Genomic DNA, 25,110 nt, shown 5'->3' with positions numbered 1-25,110 from the left:
TTAAATGACTTTGGATGCTAAGTATATCTTGTTTTTATGTGTTCATCAGATCAGCTGTAGGTTGTTGGAAGCCTCCAGTGTGGCCTACAAAGTGACCAGACCTTTGGCCAGCGCCAACAGCTGTGTGGACCCCATCCTTTACTTTCTGGCTGGGCACGACGCCCGCAGTACCCTCAGTAAGAAAAAGCCGTCTTCATCAAAATCAAGAAGGGTGGGCCGAACCTTAACAACAGAACTCTGATCCAATGCGTGAAACAATTTGGAAGAAAGCTGAACACTGTCAGGACAACAATGACAGTTCTTATTGCAGGTTTCTTTTGGTTGACCCAGCACCACATCCACTGACACAGATTTCATTCAGATTTGCGTAACAAATAGAAATGCATGTTCAGATTTGACCAAATCAAATATGGGCAATACAGTGTTAAATAATTTAACTTAACATCTAAGTTGTGTTGTTCATTTAATGGACTTAAACAAATATTTTGTGAGAGGACGTAAATAAACTACACTGTGCTTTGCAGCTGTACATTTTTTGGTAAAGATCCTACTGGACAACTGCTGCACCTGATGTTTTTGCATAGACAAAAGTGGGTTTACCTCTGCTCACCTTTCTTTTCACATATCAGACAAAGAACGTAAAAATAATTAGTCTGTGGCTTTTAAAATGAATACTTTAGACGCTAAATGACTCACGCTTGTCAATGTGTGTGTAAATAGTTGGCGAAACAGCATGTCTCTTGAAGTGAGCATACAACTGGAAAAACAAGACTTTTATTATACTGTACGAGTTGCGAAAACATTTTTAGCGGATGTCAGTTTGTGTCCAAATATGAAGGAATTAAATAAATTGTGTTGTTGTTGATGTATAGATTTTGACAAATGTGTGGTTATACATTTTTTATAATTTGTCTAATGTACTATACTGAATTTGTTTAATATCCATGTCATTTCATCTATTGAACACCATGCCACCACTAGAGGGTGACACTGTCTAACAAACATGCAGGTCATTGCTCACGATGCTTTAGAACACATTTTGAGTTTTTATAGTCCATAATTTTTTTTCGCACATCTGTACCTCACATATACCAACAGCAGCCAACAGTAGATAACACATTGGTATACACCACCAGCAAGAACAACAAAGAAGATAGCATCTAAAATACACCTCTTCTTTATTTTAACAGTAAAAACATCATACAGAAAAAAAGTCATATTATAAATGCAATTCTACAAAGTTGATGAGATGAATGTGTTTTTTGAATCCTTCCTACCAGCAACACTTCAGCAATAATAGTCCTATAATAATAGTAATAAAAACAGAAAAAAATAAACTGCTGCAACCAATACATATGCAGTCCATCCAGACATGTTGACATATTCCTTGTAACAAATGAAGTTAATATGTAAATGAGTGGCCTCTATGATTATAGTAAACTCTTACAGCCATGAAGATGTAAACTGAAGCCAACTCGACTGCATAACTTTGGTGTAACTCAACCACTAATCCTGCGCAGCCACTGGTTGGTTAATTTAATTAAACTGGAATAAAATATGATCGTGTTTTTTACAGTTATGAAAATTGCATAACTTGAGTCTGGCTATGTGTACTGTATGAATGTGGTTGAGAACGTTTTAAAAGCTCATGACTAAAACAGTGAAACTTTGCACTCAAATTGTGACAAATCATATAGGTGCGGAAGCTATATGATGTTGATGAACCAGCAATTCAGCTTATATGCATGATGGTGTGACAGGTTTCATGTTTTTTTAATGATGGACTACAAGGGTCACTTATTGCTGCAGTGCAGTCGTCTCTTACCTTATACATAGTGTATGCTAAAATTATAAAAAGCTGTATGTCTTTTTTTACCCACCCATATTTACATATGTACATTCATTTACAAGTTCTATTCTACAAAGTAATATCTATCCATCTCATTTTTTCAGTTGGAGTTCAGCCTCTTACTGCCGTTTGGGATGCAGTGATGTAAAAAAAAAGATTGCTGTCATAAAGTATTAGTGGCCCACTCTGAGAGGAACTTTTGGCCCCTGATCACCTACTTGTGTCTAGTCTAAGAGCTTTAAAGTTGCAAACTTTCACTGATCTCAGTGAGTGCATCTTCTGTTAAGACTACATTCATCTTTTTCAAATCCTATATGAGCGGAAGAAGAGGAGCTATTTTACTAAACTTATAATAAAACAATATTTAAAACAACAATATGGTGTTTAGTTTCATAACATTTTGTTCGTATAATACTTTCTGTAGTGCTATTGAAGTCTTAAATCAAGTGTCTAACACTCGTAGTTTGTATACTTGATTGCAGACTACTTGGCTTAATATTTCCTCTCTTTTAAATGTAGTATACACAGTTCAGCTTGTTTCAGACTCACTGCTGTATTAGTCTTGTCATTTGGTCAGTTAAGTATTCCACATTTTTTTGTCCTCTTCACACAAGTCTGTCTACATGCAATGTGTTTTACCCCTGTGTCCATTTCCTTCTGTGGAAACACAACTATAGTGGCTGAGAATGTGTTTTTCTTACGATCCAAAATGATCTTCTTTGTTTTTGTCTCTCATCCTTCCTTCTAGTGTCGGGAATTGACACTCTGGTATTTAAAAAGCTTCACTCTCCACTTTCCCTTGTCATTGGGAAAGTATAGTACACTTTTGTTGTCATGTAATAATAAATACAGTTTTCTTTCTCCTCATATTATGTAGAAACAACTTATTTGAGCTTGAGGTGGTTCTTGGGGTTTCTTTTTGTCAGATTTCTAGAAACACCCTCCCTGCCAGCTGTCAAGTTGATGAGGTCATTTTCAGCGAGGTAGTGTTACATCTCTCTGTATCTTCATCTGAAACAGAGAGAGAATAAAAGGTTAGGGAGGTGGCAGGATGAGGACATCAACGGCATAATAGGAGAAGGAGTGAAAGAGATTTTCAAGAGTAAGAAATAACATGCTTTTGAGCCTTTTCATCATTTGGTCTAATTCGAAGCATACATTATTGTCTAATTTAAGGATATTTTTGTGTGACTGTACTGTAAGACTTAATGGATAGATTTGACAACAGACAGGTCTACATGATTACTGTAATAATTTGGATTCACAGAATGTTTGCACATGCATTTGACCAGACAATAGGAAACAGAAGAAACTCATTTCCCAAATAATTTAGAGACAATGATCATGCTGTGTATAATTTCCTTTCCCAGTAAAACAGACCACATCATTCGGTGCTGGCCACAAAAATACATTAGCTCAGATGCTTATGATCTTGCGCTACTTCACAGCACTGCAAGTCATAACAATTAGCTGCATGCTGGGGGAAGAAATACTGAAGGAGAGGGGTGAATACGGTGAGTAAATGTGGGAAAGAAGCAAAAACAGAGAGAGTGTGCGCTGCAGGTTGTACCTCTGGATTCCAGATGATGAGGAGGACAAGGACTTTCCTCCAAAAAGGGAGTTTCGTTGCTCCTGGGATGATTTATTGGTTTCCAACGTGAGAAGCTTCATCTCTGGGATCTGAGCGACTTGAAATCTGTTCGTAAAGTAAAAGTTCTAAGTTTAAATATGTTTCATACTAAATGCTTTAATCTATAACAATGCTTAATTAATCATATTTAATGCAAATGTAGAGTATTTGTATTGTCATGTCAGTTGTGTGTTGTTTTGCATATGAAGTATTAGGACATGTCTCACCTCCCCACAGACAACACGGTCAGCTCTCCCTCCTTCCTCTCCTTCACTTCACTCCCTTCCACTTTGTCCTGTACAGTATTTGGCACAACAGCTTGTGTATGGTGGGTGTTGACAAACACCCCCCCAAGCAGGGGTCTCTTCTGCTGGTCGTATGATTTGTCCAGGGAGGGAACGATGAAGGTCTTGGCGGGCTTCAGGGGATCTTTAAGGGCACCCAGGGGTGGTATGAGGACAGCGGGCCACTTCCTCTGGGCGCAGCGGGTGCAGCGGTAGCCGTGTTTGGGGGCCAGGCCGGAGAGGCCAGAGATGGTGTGATGGTGGGACTGATGGGGGCACAGCTTGGGGAGGGAGCAGAACTGGGACAGGGGAGACAGCATTGGGAACCTAGGGGGTAGAGAAGGAGAGGATGAAGAGGGGGTAAATAAATGATTGGTTGGACAACATTTACAAACATTTAAGTCATTTTTTTAGTCAAGACAAGAAGTTAATTTCTCTAAAAATGTAAATACTGAAATGAAAAAATAATTATAAGATGGTTGTAAGAGCAAATCATACTGATAATAGAGTATAATTAAAACCCTTAAGTGGCATAAAAAAGGTCTATTTAGTGTGGAGTGTGTGCTTTGTTTTAAAGTTGTTGTTGTTGTTGTTGCAGAGTAAAAGCTTAATGCCATGATGACAAGCGAGTATAAAAACCTAAAAAGAATATCGAAACATTCAACTACACCTTTTAACAGATATTCTTTTTAAGTTTTCATGCAGCGGCTCGTCTGGTCTTCAACCTTCCTAAATTCTCCCACACCACACCGCTCCTCCGCTCCCTATCACTGGCTTCCAGTAACTGCTAGAATCCACTTCAAGACACTGGTACTAGCGTACCATGCTGTGAATGGATCTGGCCCTTCCTACATCCAGGACATGGTTAAACTGTACACCCCAGCACGTGCACTCCGCTCTGCATCAGCCAAACGGCTCGCTGCACCCGCACTACGAGGGGGACCCAAGTTCCCATCAGCAAAAACATGTCGGTTTGCTATCCTGGCTCCAAAATGGTGGAATGAGCTCCCCATTGACATCAGGACAGCAGAAAGCTTACACATCTTCCGGCGCAGACTGAAAACTCATCTCTTTCGACTCCACTTCGAGCAATACAATTACTAACAAAGCACTTATATACTAACAAAGGACTGGCTTATCTAAAGCTAGTTGAGTAGCACTTGAAATGTTTTAGCTCTATGAAACCTGATGTACTTATATGATTCTGTTTTCTTCTAGTTTGTATCTTCTTGGTCGAATGCACTTATTGTAAGTCGCTTTGGATAAAAGCGTCAGCTAAATGCAATGTAATGTAATGTGAATGTAAAAATAATAATACCAAAAATTGAAATAGAAATGGAAAATAAATTGTAGTTTGAAATTGTAACTTTTATATTTGTGGAATGTTCATTCAGGCCTCTTTAGTTGTTGTCTTTCTATTGTTCTTTGTGCAGAGAAAGTCATAGCAAAAGGGACAAAATGCAGCCGTGTGTCCCTGTGTTGCACTAGTTAGTGGGTGACCTGTAGTGACCCTCCCATCCCAAACACACACACACACACACACACACACACACACACACACACACACACACACACACACACACACACACACACACACACACACACACACACACACACACACACACACACACACACACACACACACACACACACACACACACACACACACACACACACACACACACACACACACACACACACACACACACACACACACACACACATAGAGGACCTGAGAGCTTTCCAGATTTCGGTGTGCATTTTGTGTGTGTGTGTGTCAGAATGTTCTCGAATCTAAAGCTCACATACAGCAGCAGCCCATCGAGCAGCAGCACAAAGCCAGATGCCTTCTTACTACTGCATACATGTATGTGGAACACACACACAAGTGTAATATACCCATTCACATCCATATTTGTTAGAAGGGCAATTTGGAGTAGAACATGCCTCCTGTCCCCTAATGCCAGTGCTGATGAAGGAAAACACAGTGGTGAAGACTGTGGCATATCGCAGCATGTTGCTGGATTTGTAAGATTAACTTCTGACTACATGAACACTTTTAACAGCCGCAGATTATAACCAAAGTTCAAACCACCAGTACTTTTGGTCATGTAAATCGTATGACTTTTAACTATGTGACAGCCAATGAGCTTAGTGACAGATAGCCTGGCGAGCCTAATGACTCAAGAGACACCGGTATCAACTATGTCAGACATTTACTCCAGACAAGAGGGTGTGATGCTATGCCAAGTACGAGCTGTAGCTGAGATTCAGATGCAGTTTACATGTGCATTGCTTTGACAATACATATTTTTTGCTTTGTTGAAAGAGTAAAACAAGAATAAAGAGCAGCAGGTATGATATTGATAAGATGTGTAAAATGTGAGTTAAACTCCCAACCAGTCAAGGACCCAATGTTGAATTATTATCCTGTAAATCCAAGCATGCATTCAAATGTTAAATTAAAGAACTAAAACAGTTTGTAATGTTTCATTTTAGCTGGTTCTACTGGAAAATGAGCCAATTCATATTTGTTTCCATTCAATTCATATTCAATCTATGTTTACATTAAAGGTGGTTCCTAATCTATAGGTGTACATCATTATTCAGCTTTCTGCTTTCATCTCTAAAGAAAAACTGTCTGTATCTTTTGGAAAGGTTTCCCTTCCACTCTCTGTAAACATCTCTTGGCAGAATTGAGGGCTCTGCTTTGCACTCTCCCAAATTGTGCTTTCCTCTGTATTCATCTCAACCTTAAACAGCTTGAGCAAAGTATATGTTGAAGGTATATATATATCCATGCAGGGCGTGTGTAAGCGAGTGTGGTCTCATACTTGATTGAGGAGCCTTTGCTTATGGACATCTGTTTGCTCTCGTACTCCAGCAGCAATTCCTCCAGTGCAGCAGCATTTTCTGAAAAGCAAACAAACACAAGATTGACAATCCATTCTTTAAATGAGTGCTTATTGATAATTGATAAGAATAGTAAACTTCTTTGAAAAAGGTTTGAGTCAGTGCTTGCAGTTCAACGTTAACCATTTTTGATGGAGATAAGGCGTGAACAGTCTGAGCTTGCAGCAGTGGAGATGCGTTTGTGACGCACTCTGATGACACCTTGTTACAATTTAAAGCCACAAGACACCTGATGACTTTTACCGCAATCTCTTACGTGACGTCACTGCTGCACGTACCTTTCTTCTCAGTAATGAGGCGAACCAGAACACTGATGGTGTCTTCATTCAGGTCGTCAGATATGTAGGGACAATTGTTACCTAGAGCAAACAAAAAACACAGACAGACAGAGAAAATTATATACCTTCTGATACTGTATGATGCACTTCGGGGTTCTAGATGTAGTATATTGAAAATGTTAAGTCCATGTAATGACACACGTACATGTAACACAAATACAAAGGCAGTCATATGCATAAAAACAACAAGATTAGTATTGAAAATATATTGTAGAGAACTATTACCAGTGTTTGGTTTACTGTGAAAAGGCTTGGTTATTTTCCAAAGTAGATGGTTATGGCTTTCTCTGTGTTGTCACATTATTACAACACAGAGAACGTGAAATGCAGTGTGCAGGAGGAAGACCTTAAGTAAAGTTGCCAAACTTTATGGTATAAAATGTGTTCTAAACATTTGCTATACATCGTAATATAAACTTGAAGCAAAGGGCCATATATTTTTAAATGTCCACCCACATATTTAACTGACTTAACAGTGTACAATGTGTTCCTTCCTTCACAGTTCACACAGTGCATGTCACTGCTGGGATACAGTGCCCCAGTGCACCATGGGACTGATAAGGATGGATGTGGATGACTGAACAGCAAAGAATAGATATGCCTCCATAGCAACACCCCGGACCATCCCATAATAGCAAAGCACAGAGAGGCAGCTGAGAGGAGAGTGATGAGGTCTAGAATAGCTCACTCAGCGATCACACTCTATTCAGCACTGTTGAAGCACACAGAGCTGTATGTGTGTGTGTGTATGTGTATGTGTATGTGAATGTGTATGTGTATGTGTATGTGTATGTGTATGTGTATGTGTATGTGTATGTGTGTGTGTGTGTGTGTGTGTGTCTGCTGTGTTGTAGACCCCCAATGCCAGGTGACCCCTGTATCAGTGTGTTACAAAGCAAAATGTGACCGTATGCATTTGTGTCAATGTGCATGTCTTTCTTGCATAAGCAGTGTCAGGCTGTTGTTAGGCCATAACAAAAGCTGGGTCCCTCTCCATAGTGGCAGTTGCTATGCGAGGATAACGGCATCCATTTCACAGTGTGGCACTCATTCTCTACTATTTATTCTTACAGCAGAGTCACAGCCATATGTTTAGAGTTTCAGTGTCAGCCACAATAAGTCACCAGCCAATCATCCTGTGTCCAGATGAATTTCTGTTTTACATTTGTGCTTCAAGTAAAACAAAATGTTTCCGCTTGATTGCAGCAGTCTTTTGGAGCTTATGGCTGAAACTGAAAACTGCAGCAGCTAAACTGTACCTTTCACTCTGCCCTTGTGAGCTTGAACTCAAAGTTGCAGAGTTGACTCTAGCTCACATTTCTGTTGGTCTTATCCACCCCACATTTGTCCTCTCTGTTTCCTTGAGCTATCCTGTCACTGCACCGTGCACCAATAAGTCAAACTTTTCTCTGCCACAGACTTTCATTCAAGCCCTAACATGCTAAGCTTGGCTTCTGTAATTCATCCCCATGGGTGTTTACTCTGAGCAGAGAAGATGAGAAAATTGCTAGAGTAAGAACCAATGCAGTATCCTAAACCTCCAACTGCCCTCTGACCGTTCTATTAACCTATTGTTATCTGCATTATATTCTGTATTGTCCTTTATTGAAAATCTTTCAATTACAATCACTAATCAATCAGTCAAACTCAAATTAAAACATACAGGAGTTGCTGACAAACTCTGTTGATTGACAAAGAAGATTTGGTTAGAAGAAGACGAAGGAAGACGAACAACGCAAATGAAATAAGGAGAGGAGAAAGGATTCGAGAAAGAAAGAAGAGTAATAAACCACGAGGACCTGATTGAATAATTAATCTGGCTGGGAAAGGAGAGATGGATGGATATAGTGTCATGTTTATACGAGAAGGGGGCGGAGGCTCGGGAGGCGGTGTAAGAGAGACAAGAAATGGGATGAATGGAGAGTATGAGGGCCGTTAAAGAGTTCTGCAGGGGGATGGGGTTCAGGGAGTTTCTCTGTAGGTGCAGGGATGTCTCAAGTTTCACAACACAGTGCTTGGAGAATCAGAGACCAAGGCAACGCTGAAAACAAAAGGGAGAGATCTTTGACCTAAGGACTGTTGCTATGACTTCTGGAATTACATCTTCAGAGTGGTATCTGCTCTTAAGACTTGTTGAAGGAATAGAAAAGCTGTCATCTTGGTGGTTGAGGTTGAAGATAAGAGACATACGAGCTGTTCTTCTTGTAATCAACAAAAATGAGCTAGCAAACTGATTCAATCAACATATTATTTCAAGAAATCTACAAGTGTGAGTATGTGTAACAAAGAAGTGGTTTGAGTCGGTGTACGTCGATAAAGCAAAACCGAAATAAAATGTTAAATATAATTCACTAGTGAAAATGTTGGCGCTGAATTTAACTTTGTCATGATAGTAATGATGAGATATCCAAAACAGCAGGTGTTGGGTGCAAACGTAAACAGTTCCTTGGCGTGAGACGTGCTGACAGAAAGTGTAATCTGTCGAGGCTGCAGCCTGACTCTGCGGCTAATTGGCTGTCACACAGCTTTCCTCTGAGCCTCGTACCGCCAGGTGAGTGAGGGGAGAGCCAGCTTAGCCTTTCTATCCGTTTAAGCTTAGACCACTCATGAAATGACATTAACTGCAAAGATAGTAAAAAAAAAAAAGGCTGGAAAAGAATGACAAAAGAATGTAAACAAATGATATAATACTTTAAATGTTTATGTTTTCAGTTATGAATCTTGAGGTCTTCAAGGAGCCTCTGCAAGTTATAGGCTGTTTAAAGTAATACTTACAAAAATGATTTTCTTTCTCGCTAAGAGTAACATGAGAAGTTCGATACCAATTCTATATGTGTCTGTTGAATATGAAGTTACAGACAGTAGGCTTAGTCTAGCATAAACACTGTAAGCAAGGGGAAACAACTAATGTCAAAATCCACATACCAGCATGTCTTAAGCTTATTTATGGAACCATTATATCTTGTTTGTTTATTTCATATAAAAACAAATGTTTTAAAATGTCAATTTTAGTTAAAAAAATAAGTAGGCAAACATTGTGTAATGGAGAGAAAAAAGGCTAACTGTTTCCTCCTGTGTCCTATCTTTGTTTTATTTATTGATACCAATTTCTCTTTTGGTTAATACCAGCCTCATTCCTCGTTCTCTCTTTATTCTTCAGCACTACCCCGCCTCTCTTTATACCTCTTTCCATGTTTACCCAAGTCAGTTTCTCTCTTACGTCAGCAGGGTGAGTGAGTTGATTTTGTAATTTTCCTATCTGAAAAGGTGGGAAAAAAAGCTTTCCCACCTTTTCAGATAGGAAAATTACAAAATTACAGAGATACATGGGCTGTGGCTGCACACAAAGACACTGCCCCTTAGGCTTGGCTTGTCTTTGCCCCGACTCACTTTACCAAATCTTGTGCATGTGTGTGTGCTAATTAGGATTTTCACGGGCAAACGTGACAACAACCTTAACATAAATGTTTGTTTCAAATCAGTAGTACCTAGCACTGCTATTTTCGATCTCTTGCTCACTTTTTAAACTTGTTTTCTCTTTGGAATTACTATGATATAATATCTCTTACCTTCTTTCTGTGGTGTGGCAGTTTCTTCATCCCCTGCCTCCTTGTCAGCACTGCAGCGGTATCCCTTCTTCTTCAGGATGTTGCAGATGAGGATACCCAACAGGCCCATCACACAGAAGACAGGCACAATAGCAAAGACTGCATACTCTGCTGACTTCTCCTCAGCGCTGCGCACCACTGTGCCGTTGACCGGCCCTCCTGCACCACTGGAGGGACCTTTACCAACTGTCCGCACCTTTCTGACATGCAAAGATGCTGAGAGAAATGGGAAGAAGAAGGAACAGAGAAAAAAGAGAGCAGGATGATAAAGCATGGTCTTAATCTCCAAAGGAATGAGTAATAACTGAATGATGGACAAAAAGAACGATTTCAGACACACACTCCAGGATCTCACTTACTTTTCACACACAGACTTTGGGTGGAAACTCCTTCTTTGGCAATGGAGCTAAACCTGCAAAAAGAAAGAAAAAGAAATAAGGGAAAAGAGCATTATTAGAGAGATTATGTCTTTTTTTTCTCAACAAAGCGAATGACATGACCTCATTTAGAAAAAGTTACAAGCAGACAGGTAAGCCTTACCCAGGCAGACAATCCCCACAGACAGCATCTGAAGTTGCAGAGCCAGGGGTTGTAGCTTTACGGCCGAGGATCTCGCAGGCTGTGTGGAGTACGCAAGGTTCAGAGTCCAATGCATCTGAAAAGCTTCCAATCGGGCACAACTGACATTGCACTTCCTCTGCTGGACTTTGGATCTGCCCACAAGCCTGGCAAGAAAGAAAACACTTCTAAACTCAAGCAAAAGAGGCCACTAAGCACAAAATAAGAGCATCCCTTTGGTGATGGAGAGGATGAGTGTCTCTGTTAACTGGAATAAAAACAATGATATCCACTTTTTCACTTTCACATAAATAGATTAAAATCATTTGCAAGTAATTCACCTTGCTGAAACAAGTGTATTTAAACAGGTAGGGAGGGGAAGAATAAAGGAACATGGGGAGACAGTTTGTAGACTCTGATGGTACAACAAAATACTTATAAGGAACCAAAAGCACTTGATAGCAACGTATATTTTAAAAGCAGAGTTGTAATTAATAATTTTATTTCAGCTCGCTGTCTCACCTTGGAAGGCTCCTGGCCGACAGGGCATTGCAGACACACACACCCTTCCCCCCACCGACACTGCACTGCTGCAGTCCCAATACAGCCAAACACCTGAAACACACACACACACACACAAGCTTACATTATTAAGTTTACATTAATGTGATGTTGATACACTTACAAAATTGTGATGTTCATGTCATCTTGTACAATGCACACAAGTGTGTCATGTTTGCATATGGTACAAACAGTCAGATGCACATGTTTACCGTGAGAAGGACAAGAGCTGAGCAGCAAAGGTGGTTCCTCATCATCTTCAAAGTATTCTTCTATGTTCATATGATCTAAAGGATTGAGGACAAAGACAAAAGTCAGAAAAAGGGTTCATCACGTTTTCAAATATGGTCAGGTTCATGTAGATATGGGTTAAAAGAGCATAATATAAATCACCTTAGTCAACACACTCTGCCCTTTTAGCAAACACAATTTATTGAACCTTTAAGTGCTTAGAAATATTTTATAGTCATTTGGATGACCTATAACAACACTTATGTCACGTGCACGCACGCGCACACACAAACACTCACACGCACACTCAACCACACACGGTCACATGGCGAAAAACACCTGAGTCATATTTTGCAACTCATCAAGAGCGCAGTTACTTGAGGGACAGGGAGGTAAGGAGTAGTTGTAAATGCTGTAAATAACATTTACCATGAATCAGGTTCTTTTTATGGCCGACAGTGAATGAAACAGGGCTTTTCCTGTGGCTATTTTTGGGCAGCTTGTACTCGCACCCACATCTGAAGCAATTATTCATGCTACAACACATTCATTTGCCAACACATGGTGAATTTGTCAATGTGTGAGGATAGCTGCCACTGGGATGGGTATTTCCAGTCATTTAGGTGAGTTATAGATTAATACCATTAACCTTCGACAGGAAGATTACACTGCTTTGTTTTGTTGTGTTTTTTTAAGGCAGATGCTACACCCGGGTGCCCGAAGCTAACAATGCTATTTACACCCGGGCTACACATTAGATACTGTTTTGGATGTATAGGCATTTATGGAAATGTGTCTATGATAACTTCATTCCCTTGTGCTGTTGCGTCAAATTGTAATTCCCCGGGTGCAAATAGACACTCCGTTTTTTTTTAATAATATTGGAAATAAAGGAGAGGAAAAGGTCAACAAGGATGATCCTTCTATATGCACTGATGGATCTCGTATTTAGATCTGGGTGCCACAAGCTAATATTGTGTAACAAAAAACAATGTTGTCATCTCTATAGTAAGCCCTTTTTTGTTTGGAAATATTTGACGACATATTATTTAAACTCCCTAAAGCTCACACAGATATACATATCCATATGCACACAGAATAATGTCATCATAAAGCCATTTAAATACATTTATTAAATGAGATGTTGTATAGACAAATTTATTTATTTTTTATTAAAAGGCAGCAGAGCAGGGAAAACAGCACAGTGGCCAACCAACGTGAAGAGGATAAAGGTTCAATTGCTGTGACAGCAGTGAAAAATCTAAACCTGAAATCCAGATTTCCTTGACTTCTTCTATTAAACCCAAAAAAGAAAATGCATTAAAATGTTGTCAAACTGCTGTCACTTTAAAAATAATTCACTGTTATAACTTTCACTGTGTGACCTAAAACATCCTTGTTGAGATGAATCTTAAGCAAACAATTTGCTATAAACTCCACACACACACACACACACACACACACACACACACACACACACACACACACACACACACACACACACACACACACACACACACACACACACACACACACACACACACACACACACACACACACACACACACACACACACACACACACACACACACACACACACACACACACATCCCAAGAGGAGGAAATGTAGAGATTGTTTGGACCCATACAGGCTTGTAAAACAGCCACTGACCAAAGCAAAATCATATACCCAGTTTAGAATATGTCAACCAAAACATAATAGACTAATACACTAAATAAAACTGATTTACAGCATTATGATGACAAGAAGAAGGACAGAAAAAATATGAGAAAGTGGAAAGTAAAGGAGGAAGACACTAACGATGGAAGACATTTTGGCTAAGACAGATACAGGCAGTGCGAATGCAGGATAATATGAGAGTATTTGATAAAGAGGAGAAAGACACAGCAGCACACTTACCCCAGACTTGCAGCTGATTGACACTGTTTCCGTGGCAACTCAGTGAAGATGCTGTGTAAGCTGCTACAAATGTCAGGACTAAACTAAAATATAACTTTCCTACTGATCCTAACCTCAACCCTTACACTTGATAAAGGTCGTACTTGGTACTTGAACAAGTAACTTAAAAATGACTACAAGATTTTTAAAACTACAAAATTACTATTAAAAATAAAATCTTATGATTAGCTCTAACTGTGAGAGAGTTACAACTAAAATGCAACTGAAGAAGTCAGATAAGTGAAACAAAACTCAAGTCAAGTGTCGCTGAATGGAGAATTCAATGTACCTGCATGTGTCTTATACTGTCACTCTGACCACAGACACACCCCTGACCTCCTTAGGACATGCCCTTTCTATCACTGCTAAAACACAGTCAGTGTGTGTGTGTGTGTGTGTGTGTGTGTGTGTGTGTGTGTTTTATGTGATGGGTGAGGCCACTTTAATGCACTCCTTCACCTTTGACCATGCAGCAAAAATAAATGTTTTAAACATTAGCTAGCAAAGCCAATCAAGACTTCTCCCCTTAATTCATTCTGTTTTATGTTTAGTCATCATATACAGCTTATCACTAGTTTATAATGTGCATGTGCGTTAAGTGTGTGGTGAAATGCCTTGACATCGTTTTTTCTACACATGATCTGTGCATTACTTTTTACTGTCTCAGGTGGCTAGGTAGGCGAAAACGGACACAGACAGACACACACACACACAGATATTGAATGCCATAAAAACCAGCCGCCAACAAGTTGTGCCTTACACAAACAAGAAAATAAAATATGTAACAAGTTTATGATTTTGGTCCGGCAAGGACCTCATGCCAATGATAGGCCACTAAAGCATAATTTCAGGGAAGAAGAAAAAGATAAAGCGAGGACAGAAAAAGCACTTGTTTGAAAAAACAACACAGGGCTGTGGAGGCCATAGAGGAGGATAACAGAGAAGGAGGGATAGAAATGGAAAGAGAAAAAAGTGGCAGGGAGACCGCCTGATAGCATGATATATATAGAAGCATGTGTTAAAAAGCCATATAGACCAGAGCAAGAGGCTAATTACAAGTCATACACAGGCACATACAGCCCAAATGCACACTTGCAAACACACACAGCACACAGGCACACAAAACACTGCTGTCAAAAATGATCAATAAAACGACAATGATAGAGAGGGTAAAACATAAATATGGCCTGCAATTAGGAACCTCCTTTTTTAGGAAAGTGTCAAGTAACAAATTGGATGGGGCAGGTTTTCCACAGAGAAACTCTCTTAACCTTCAGGGGTGCAGTCACTGAAAAGCAAAACCCTACTTAAACTCCAGCGGAGCAATGTGAAATTGATTTATCATTTATTAATGCATGTATTCCATAATCCTCATACAGCATTCTGACTTCAAATTTGACCTGTTTGAAAAGGCTTTTGCATTCCAATGGAGGCATGACAGCATCTACTCAAGTCATTTTCCATTATACCATTCACAAGCATTTTATTAATGGATCCAGACAAAACAATGACTTATGGGGAAGAATAAATCATCCTGGATATGTGGGCCAGCGTAGTTTGCCAACCATTTACCCTGCTTGCTAAGCAGCTTGTATTGTAAAATTCATTTGAAAAAAGGACCCTGACTGCTGATATGAGTCAGCCATTCACAGCCAGGTAAATTCAAGCCAGCATTGTCGGTTTACGATGGGTTTTAATTTAAAACCAGTTTTACTGAGCTTTCCACACAAAGTGGAGGGAAAAGGTCTAAATTCTTTATAAAAAAAGCCAGATTCAATCTTTCTTAAGGTTATCAACTAGTCGCCATCAATGGGACTACAGTGGAGAGAGTCAGCAGCTTCAGGTTCCTAGGTGTCCACATCACTGAGGACCTGACATGGACTCTTCACACCACCACCATCACCAAAAAAGCACGACAGTGGCTCTTCTTCCTCCGCAGGCTGAGGAGGTTCAACATGGACTCCACGATACTCTGCAACTTCTACAGGTGCAACATAGACAGTATCCTGACTGGCTGCATCACGGCCTGGTAAGGCAGCTGCACCGTCCTCAATCGTAAGGCTTTACAGAGGGTGGTGAAAACTGCACAGCACATCACCAGGACAGAGCTGCCATCCATGGGGGACCTTTACTCCCAGCGGCTCAGGAAGAAAGCCCTCAGGATTATAAAAGACCCCATCACCCCAGCCACAAACTGTTCTGTCTGCTGCCGTCTGGCAGGCGGTACCGCAGCATCCGGACTAAAACCACCAGACTCGGGGACAGTTTCCTCCCACATATAGACTCTTATTGCACTATTTCACTTTTTTAAACAATTTTTCTTTTTGTATTTACTATTTACTTGCACTATATTTTTCTGTTTATCTGTTTTATTGTGTTGCACTGTTTGTGACCTAAGATTTTCATCGTCATAACTACACTGTAGCTATGTTCGTATGACAAATAAAAACGTTGAACCTTGAACCTTAAAAGCACCCTTTTAAAGCCATGAAAAAAGTACCAAATATTTCACACCACAAATCGTGAAAAAAAAAGCCATGTTTAATGGACAGATAACAGTGGCATGGATCTTTTCAATTCAGTCTAAGCAAGGAAGGGAATATGTGTAATTCTGAAATATCAAACTATTGCTTTAAGAAATCATTGACCCCTAATTAATCAACCTATAATCACTCCATTCACCTAAACACCCTCATCTCATTACTTTGTCATCCCTTTACAAAAAATATCTGAAAGGCTTTTGCCTGACCTCATGGCTACAACACATAACTGGTTGTCTTTTGTATTTGTTAGGATTAAAGGTGGGGTAGGTAATTTTGGAGAAACCAGCTTGAGTGCGCAAGAATTTGAAAATACACAGCTGGAAAAAATCTGCCACTTCCTTACAGAGCCCCTCCTCCAACACACACGAACGCGCACATGACCAATGAGGGCACGAGATAAGTTTGTGCCCCGATGGAAGGCTGACAGGCAGGTAGGCCATCCAGTTATTTTAGCCGGGCCGGCTAAAATGATTGGTCGTGCTTTTTACAGTATTACGGCTTCCACAGATGACATTTTTTTATGGATTTTTTGTCAAAGCACTTAAGATATTCATTGCTATCGGGATGTTAAGAGCATTCCATGGAATATAACAAAAAGTGTATCTCGAGCCGGTTTCTCAAACTTACCTACCCCACCTTTAAGCACTCATCTGTATATACTACTCTAGTGCTAGTGATATTGAGTAATGCTATCTTGTTTGGCTTGGACAAGTTTTATAAGAGAATAGGCATTCTGAACCATATACTGTAGTCCACATTGGACCCAACATCTTTCAACACAGATTCACTGAACAATGAAGAGTACATTTTGGTCTGAGACTTCCTTTATCCCTGTTAAGAGAGGTAAGTGCTTTGTCTGCTACCTTTTGTGTCTCAAATCCTTGAACTCTCATACTTTTTCCACATGCTCTTTCCACAACTCTTGGTTCTTGAGTTGTCAAATCCTGTAATTGCACTTTATTGTTTGCATGTTTCCTTTTTCCTAATCCAGCTTGCTTCACACCTCTTTCAGCAATGTGCTTTGGTTTGGAAGCTGCAGTCAGATATGTGCATTCATAAAGAGAGAAAGACAGAAAGAGAGACAGACAAAAGAATAGAAAAAGTGAGAGAAGACAAAAGCGTGGGAAGTGCAGGATATAACAGGAAATTAAGACCTCTCCGAAAATCCCAGCATACAAAACAAAGAAGCCATACGACACCAACACGCACTAGTCTTTCGTCATTTTATGAGAAAACAACAAAACAGGATAAAAAAATCATAACACCTCAAAGGAAAAGGAGAAGAGTGTGACGACTTTTCCTTAACTGTAAAACAGTAATTACCCAAAACCCTGGGTGCTGTTGTTTGAAACATTCCAATAACAAGTCGCGACAACATCACCAGACTAGTCACATTTTCTGTTTTGTTCAGGCAACCTAAAAATAGTAATAATAAAGAAGTAATGGGAAAGGCATGACAAAAACACGGACGTTGTTCTATTCTGTAGTGGTTTTTGGCTCGTTGATGTCATGCAGCAGCTAAACAGAGATCTTACTATGTGAAGCTGTGAAGGAAAGAAGAACCACAAAAGGGGAAACACATGAATGAGTGGAGCTCCTCTGCTTTCAGTGTGAGGTGACTGAGTGGTAGGAGAGATCAAGGGTAGCTGCCACGTTATTGGCTTCATAACAATGAGTCGTGTTTCTCAAGTAGGCCTACACATTAGTCTGGTTAGACATGAGACTCTGCAATGATACTATTTTAATGCCACCATTTTTTTTGGTGTCAAGTCTAGAGTCACAAGTCATGCTTACAGATTGGAATATATTTAAAGCAACAACTCTGTAAACACATTCTGATCATTAAACAGCAATGAGACATCTGCTGAGTCAACAGCTTGTCTTGAAAACAGCCTAGATAGAGAAAGATTATTTAAAAATAGTGACACAAAGGTAAAGGTAGACTATACTGTCCTAGTGAAACATTCAAACACTTTGGCTTAGATGACAGATCTGACTGTTAATGTCTTACTTTCCCTTATCAAGTACTTAAAATAAGCCTATTTCAGGTAAGCAGTGTTCTTTCTGCCTCGTTCAAATAAACTGATCTATGAAATTATCTTTTTGCAGTTTACTAAAACAATATTTGACTGTATTTTGTCATTATTCGCCATTTGTAGACAGAAATAGATGCGACAAAGACCTCAGACATCAGATTGATGTGACAATTAGTTAATTAATTTCCATTGCAGTGCATTGACCTCTTAGTTTGCTGCCATGTTGTAAAAGGTCTGTTGCAAATGGCATATTTAAATAAACTCATCAAAGCATGTGACAACCACGTTCCCATGCCCATAGTAACTGAACCTTGATCAAGTAGTTTAGCCAGCCTTACCTTTAACCAAAACATACTTGAGGAAGTAGTTGGCCAAGTGATTTAAAGTGTAGAATATTCACTACCACATAGACATGTAAACTTGTATAGAATGGAGTATGTTATATTGAGTGTAATAGCAGCAGTTTGCCTGAGGTGGCTTCTAGGATTTAGGCCTTCAATGATATAATTTCCAAATATAAAGACAAATATTATCTAAAAATTATAATAGAGTTAGCAGGACTGTGAGTTTACAGTTTTTGCCTCCTTATTGTTACCACTCACAGTGGTTATCACAATCGACTATGTACATGAAATATTTGAGCGGTGTGTAGAAAATGATGACTTATCATAATGAATCATCTCAGTTTAATTATCTTTGTCATTTGCTCTGTAGGTGTGGTGATATGTTTTCAGAGAAAGACAGACATCGAAAGGGTTATTCTTTCACTTCTGCAGGTTGAGAAATCCTCTTTTGATTTAGGCTACAAAAGGAGCCTGAATGCTCCTTTTGTACTTGAAAATGGCTGATGGACCTCTTTTCTACAGCACTAGAAAAGGCATGGTTTTCCCACTTTGTCCCGAGGTAGTAAGGTTTGACAAAGAAAAGTCAACCACCAAGTTCCCACGGCGATAATCGTTACCTATCAAGGCCATTAGGTCACGTAGCATGTCCAGCCATGGGGAACACCTCTTTATCTAACGACCTATAGAGTGGAATACAATAGAAAATAACTGAGATGGCAAAAAAAGGTTTAAGGTAATTACACTCCATTATCCATCAGACATTTCGTGGACTAAGAGATAATGTGCACGTGTACTACAACGACGTGATCGGGACTACCATACCCTCTGTTTGACTTAATGGAGGTGCCCATTATCGGCAAATGAAAGGCAGATTTACGCCAACACTTTCTACGTTATTGCGCAGACAATGTCTCATTATGGGGATTGTGTTTGATAAATGGTCTGATGTCGCCTCTCCGCACTTGTCTGCGGATACGTTTTTCTCGCTGTCTCTTTGTGTCTGTTATTCGTCCTCTCTGTCCTTGGGTTGACGTTGATGTTACGTCGTAATGTTTTCCAGTGGAACTGTACACCGGCAGAAACTTAACGGGCCTCTCTTGTGTCTCAGCTGCACTCCGTCTGACAGATATCACTGAGTTGGAACGAGGGCGATTGAATTGACTAGAGTTAGAGGGCAAGAGGAAGAAGAGGCAAAAAGACAGATGGATTTAAGTTTACAGCCAGAGAAATACCACTGCAACAACCGCCGGAGGGAGATCCCACAATATATCAGGGTGACAGTGCAATGTCCTAATTTGCAACGACCATGAATGCATACGCTATACGCATACGAATGTAACTCTGGTGATACAATAGAAATGTTTCCTTTCCTTTTGTTCATTATAAATAGATGCCACAGGTTGGCTTACTCATTCATTCGAATGCTCTACTCTAAGTCCCCACTGAAATAACTTTAAGTAAAATTACAAATTGTAAGAGTTAGACATAAAGCCTGAGTTTGTTTGCCTGAATTTAACTCATCATCAATGGTGCCTTTCGATTAAGTCCGGTTTTACAAAGATGTTTTAAGGTACATTGAAAGATTTAAAGTGTTCAAGACCATTTTTGCTTTAATCAATTTAGATTTGTAGGTCTGCCCTCATTACAAAATAGTGAGAAACTGTAGAATTGCTGAAAACAGAAGGAGATATTTTTCATGAGGAGACAAAGACACTCTGCAACTATTTTAAACTACCAGAAGCCAACCACAAAGCAATTCTGGCTACAAAACAACCCCAACAGAATCTAAGGCGACTTAAGGAGAACATGGGGCAACCTGAGTTACGAAAATATGTGTGTCAGAGTAGAGATGTTTTTGAGTCTGGTATTTTCTCTTACCTCATCAACATCATTAAAGGTGGATGTAAATTAACTCCTTCTGTTCACAACACCTTAAATTATAACTTACAAACCAACTAAAATAAAGCAATTGCCATTTCCTCACACAAAAACAAGTGTATGTGGTGTAAAAACAACACTTACAACATGTAATCGCTATTTGTCAAACAAATACAGAGGATTTGACCAATTACTGTTTAAATCAGCGAACAAATCGACTCAATTATGCATGAGCTAAGCTCTGGTAGAGAAAATATATTGTCTTATCTATACAGATTCTAGGCCTATGTATGATCATTTAAAAGAGCAGTTTAATGTAAGGCTAAATTATAAATTACCTTTTCACTTGTCGAAACAAGTCTCTATAGTTTCCTGCCTTTAGGGAAAGTATGTTAACTATGTGCAGAGATAAGTAAACCTTGAAAAGCCATGTCTGAAAGGAAAAGCTGGACCCTTACGTAAATAGGCTCCTTAAAAACTAAGCTTAATCGTAATAGTTGTCACTGTAGGATTGCCAGACAACTGGATTTTGTGACTTTCTAACAGAGCCAAGCTAGCTGTTTACCCTGTAGGCTATTCTGTCTTTGTGCTAAACTAAGCTAAGCCAAGCTAGGCCATTGTCAAAAAAAGCAAATTTCATGTGAAACTATTACATTAATGAAGGCTGTGTCAGTGAGTCCGACAGTCGGAGGCCACAGTGAAGGCTGGAATTCCAAACTCTGGGAATGTTAAACATTTTAAACACTTCCATATCATATGGATGCAAACTTGGATGTACAGTATGTACAAACTCACATATGGTCCATATGTGAGTTTGTACATACTGTATGTGAAAGCTTTTCCTCATACCTCTGGAAGAGGGTGAACAAAACAGATAAGCAACCCTTCAGTGGACCCAGCATGCAAACCAAACCACAGACACGCACATCCAAGTTTGCTGGGTTTTAAATTGAATTCAATAACTCTATAAAAGTGCTGAGAGGTTCAATTTCCTCTCTTGTTTGGCTACATCTTCATTACTCAGTGGTTGGATTGTGTGGATTCTCTCCAAAGTTTTAAACACACACTCACTCATTTGTGCCTCGTCACAAAGACCCGGACTCGCTGGTGTGTGATTTGTTCTGGCAACATAAAGCCAGCGATTGGTTACTGGCGAGTTCAACCGGCACATTGTGGTTGCCTTGCAGATTTGTCTTTCGTTCCCAAGAGTTGGTCTTTGGGGTACGAAATGCTGCACTCTCTTTTCTTAAAGCTTATTTTTAAGACTGTGTAATTAAACAGTACACAGTGGGAAGTGAGAGGGTAGATGGAGAAGACAGGGGGAAAGGGTCATGAACTCAGGCTCTGCAGAGTTACTGCTGTCTGCTTTTGTCCTTACAAAATCTCATGGAATGTGACTGAGCAACCAGGTACAAACCACACTTTACATACAGTGTGTCAGTTTAACGTAGAAGCAGAAGTGGAAGATTCCACCCCATTTTCTTAGGTTATACATGCAGTTTCAATTGTATGCTCCATTGAACAAAAAAGCCACACATTTAAATAAAAGTTAAACTAAGAGCTACTACAACCGTACAGTTGACTTGTCCCTCAATGTTGTAGTTGGTCAATTAGATATGTTGGGAAGTTTAATCATTAAAACAATGCATTATATTTGATCAACTGGATAATGTTTATTTGTAAAATGTTAATCTTGAAAGTGACTAATTTAGACGTTTATTAAATCGGATGGAGTAAAAATGACAGTCGTTCCTTGTGAAATGAGTGGAGCATAAATTAAAAGAAGCATAACATAAATGTATCATTGTCAGAAAATGTATTAGCAACTATTTGGATATGGATTCATAATTTGTAGTTTTTTAAAAGCAAAACATTTGGAACATTATTTGGCTCTCTTACTTTGTGAGTTTAAGGATAGGCTGTTTCTCTTTGTCATGTCTCAGAACAAATAAGGAAGGGATCAAATATGCATCACCTTTGTAACTTCAGGCACAAAAGACCTGGAGCGTCCGGGAAGTGACTCTTTATTTTTTCTCCTGACGAACACTTCCTCCTCAGAAGGACAATGCCTAGGGTTCACTTTAGATACTGCTATCCATCTTATCCTGCTTTACTATTAACTAAATAACTTATATCATGCTTGGGTGTGTGTATGTGTATGCTAACTGTAAGACTATTTGAGTGTTTGCATGCTTGTGCTAATGTCTTTTCGTGTACAGGTTCCCCTGTAATCATCCATTCCTCCACCAATCTGCCTGAGAGCCCTGAGCCAGCTTGGGTCAGGCTCTGCGGTCGGTGCAGGGGGAAATTCTTTGGCACAGAGTTTCCTGGCTGACATTGGGGAGGCAGGCAAGCTGCTGTGGCACGGGGATGGAGGACGTCTGGAGGCATTCCTAACCACTCAGTTGGACGGACGGACGGACAGATGACAGGGTTGATTTATTTGACTTCCACATGCACATAAGCTCAAATAGAGTTTAATCATTTTGTTGGGTTTTAACCAAAATGGCAAAGTGTAAAGTAAATGCTTGGGGTGAACACTGTAAGCTTGGGTTCAATGTGTGTGTCTGTGTGTGTGTGGTTGTGTGTGTGGTTGTGTGTGTGTGTGCGTGCGTGCGTGCGTGCGTGCGTGCGGTATAGTTACAGATGTCCTCCTGAGTGCAGTTGACTTTCAACTATTCAAAGGCATTTTAGGTTAAACCATGTTACAAACACATCAACACAAACATGTATGGAAACTATTCAAAATACAAACTATTTAATTCTTAAAGAGGTTTCTGAGAAAAATAGACTATAACTCTCAAATTCTTTTTTGTTTTTTTGTGAAATCTGGTCCAACAAGATGGTAGCTATAAACATGAAGTAAAGCAGGGGGTTTTGCTAAAGTGAGTTCCTGAACTTTTGGATCAAACCATCGCTTCTCTGCTCCTCACAAAACGCACTTTGGTCCAACCATCTTAGGACACATATTTTTTTCCCAAAAAAGTGGTCAGAGTACCTGACAGGAAACAGGGTGACTGTTCAGATGACATTTTAAAAGCTTTGTGAGACATACATTGAAATCTCTGTTCACACGTGCGGTGAAAAGACAGTGCAGATGAATAAACTTTGCAAATCCTGCAAAATCCTTCCTAAAACGACTTCTTTGTAATAATATTAGAAACGAGCCAGTGAAGCTGTACATGGCCCTCTTCTGGTGGAAGTGTGTGCGTAAAGTTGTGTGTGAAAGAAAGCCCCTTATTTAAACAAGCATGCAGGAATTTGGTGTCAGACAATAGAAACCCTCAGCCAAAAATGACAGTCTCACCTTGTCTCTTGTGTAAGTGTGTGGAGCCTGTCCTTATTGCTCAGTGTGCTCATTACAAAGCAGTTGCTCATGTCAAAACCACGAAAGTAATGGTGTGATATTTAATAGTGATAAAAACACGTGAGGGCATGCTAAAATGAATACTGTGTACTAATTTTCAATCCTGTCAATCCCAATGCAAAATGCTTAAGCAATGGTTTTGTTATTTTGTTTTGCATAAAATTGGCTTGAAGTTTCTACAGAGGCATACAATAAGAACAGAAAGCAGAGTCAGGACTTTTCACTTAATTAAACAGAGAGTAGGAGGATCATACTACCAGTGAGGTCATCACGTAACAACGACAGTGCGTCAAGCATGCTCTCACTCTATCATTATACACCATACAGTTGTTCCAATAGTTATCATAAGCTTAGCCGAATAAAAATCTATTCAGTTGGATGTAGTAGAATAGCCAGAAACATGTGAATTATTGAATGACCAGAACCAGAAGTATCCATATATGCGTTCAATCGGGTATGGACATCAAAACAAAACCCCTATGCTTAGTTTATACTTGGAAAGCTGTATCAGATTCAGATACATAAAATACAGCCACAGACAACTTTTTACATTTGTTCGTTAAAACGTTTTACTATCTTGCCATATAAACCAGGCCCTTGTCCACATGCATAGAGGGAACACAATGTGCCATATGATACCCCATAGCGCAGACAAACTCGTATGAACATATGAATATGTCATATTACCGCCGTGCGTAAAAGTGGTCAAGACGGTCGTACAGGCTTTGTGGTGAGAAAAGCCCCACACCAGCCGGCAATGACTGACACAACTAAACTACCGGCTTGAGCAGCAATACATAGTCTTACTACGAGGAATAAGAAAAAACGTACCGGTTTGGTGATTAAAACGAGTTGAAATCAGTGTTTGGAGACGGGCATTATCAGATGTCGTAGAGTTGGCAGGTGTGATTAAAGAAAGACTGGATGAAACCACAAAGCCGGTAAGCGAGGTTCCCCCTTCTCTCTGGTCCTCTCTTTCTCTCTGTACAAAAAGAAGACATAAACACTGA

General features: G+C 39.6%; 2 protein-coding genes across 5 annotated transcripts in view; one reads left to right on the top strand and one right to left on the bottom strand.

The window, feature by feature from the left end:
• The window catches only part of LOC117470487 (P2Y purinoceptor 2-like), a 6,922-nt gene extending 4,206 nt beyond the window's left edge, over positions 1 to 2,716 (top strand). For all 3 annotated transcript variants that reach the window (XM_034115281.1, XM_034115280.1, XM_034115282.1), the window contains exon 5: positions 50 to 2,716. In XM_034115281.1, the coding sequence (XP_033971172.1) occupies positions 50 to 241 (192 nt within the window). In that variant the 3' untranslated portion in view covers positions 242 to 2,716. The remainder of the gene's footprint in view (positions 1 to 49) is intronic.
• On the bottom strand, positions 1,162 to 25,110 carry relt (RELT TNF receptor). 2 transcript variants are annotated; one of them, XM_034115278.1, is made up of 11 exons: positions 24,932 to 25,110; positions 11,954 to 12,028; positions 11,703 to 11,795; positions 11,163 to 11,347; positions 10,982 to 11,034; positions 10,584 to 10,838; positions 6,955 to 7,035; positions 6,598 to 6,676; positions 3,707 to 4,090; positions 3,420 to 3,545; positions 1,162 to 2,860 (listed from the first exon to the last, which is right to left on the bottom strand). In XM_034115278.1, exons 2-11 carry the CDS (start codon positions 11,996 to 11,998, stop codon positions 2,857 to 2,859), a joined length of 1,305 nt encoding a protein of 434 aa, XP_033971169.1. In that variant the 5' UTR covers positions 11,999 to 12,028; positions 24,932 to 25,110; the 3' UTR covers positions 1,162 to 2,856. The 2 variants fall into 2 exon arrangements, with proteins under 2 accessions (XP_033971169.1, XP_033971170.1); XM_034115279.1 differs by lacking the exon at positions 24,932 to 25,110 and adding an exon at positions 13,894 to 14,070.

This window comes from Trematomus bernacchii, unplaced genomic scaffold (assembly GCF_902827165.1).
Source record: "Trematomus bernacchii unplaced genomic scaffold, fTreBer1.1, whole genome shotgun sequence".
Taxonomy (NCBI): domain Eukaryota; kingdom Metazoa; phylum Chordata; class Actinopteri; order Perciformes; family Nototheniidae; genus Trematomus; species Trematomus bernacchii.
This window is presented reverse-complemented; position numbering and strand designations above follow the sequence as displayed.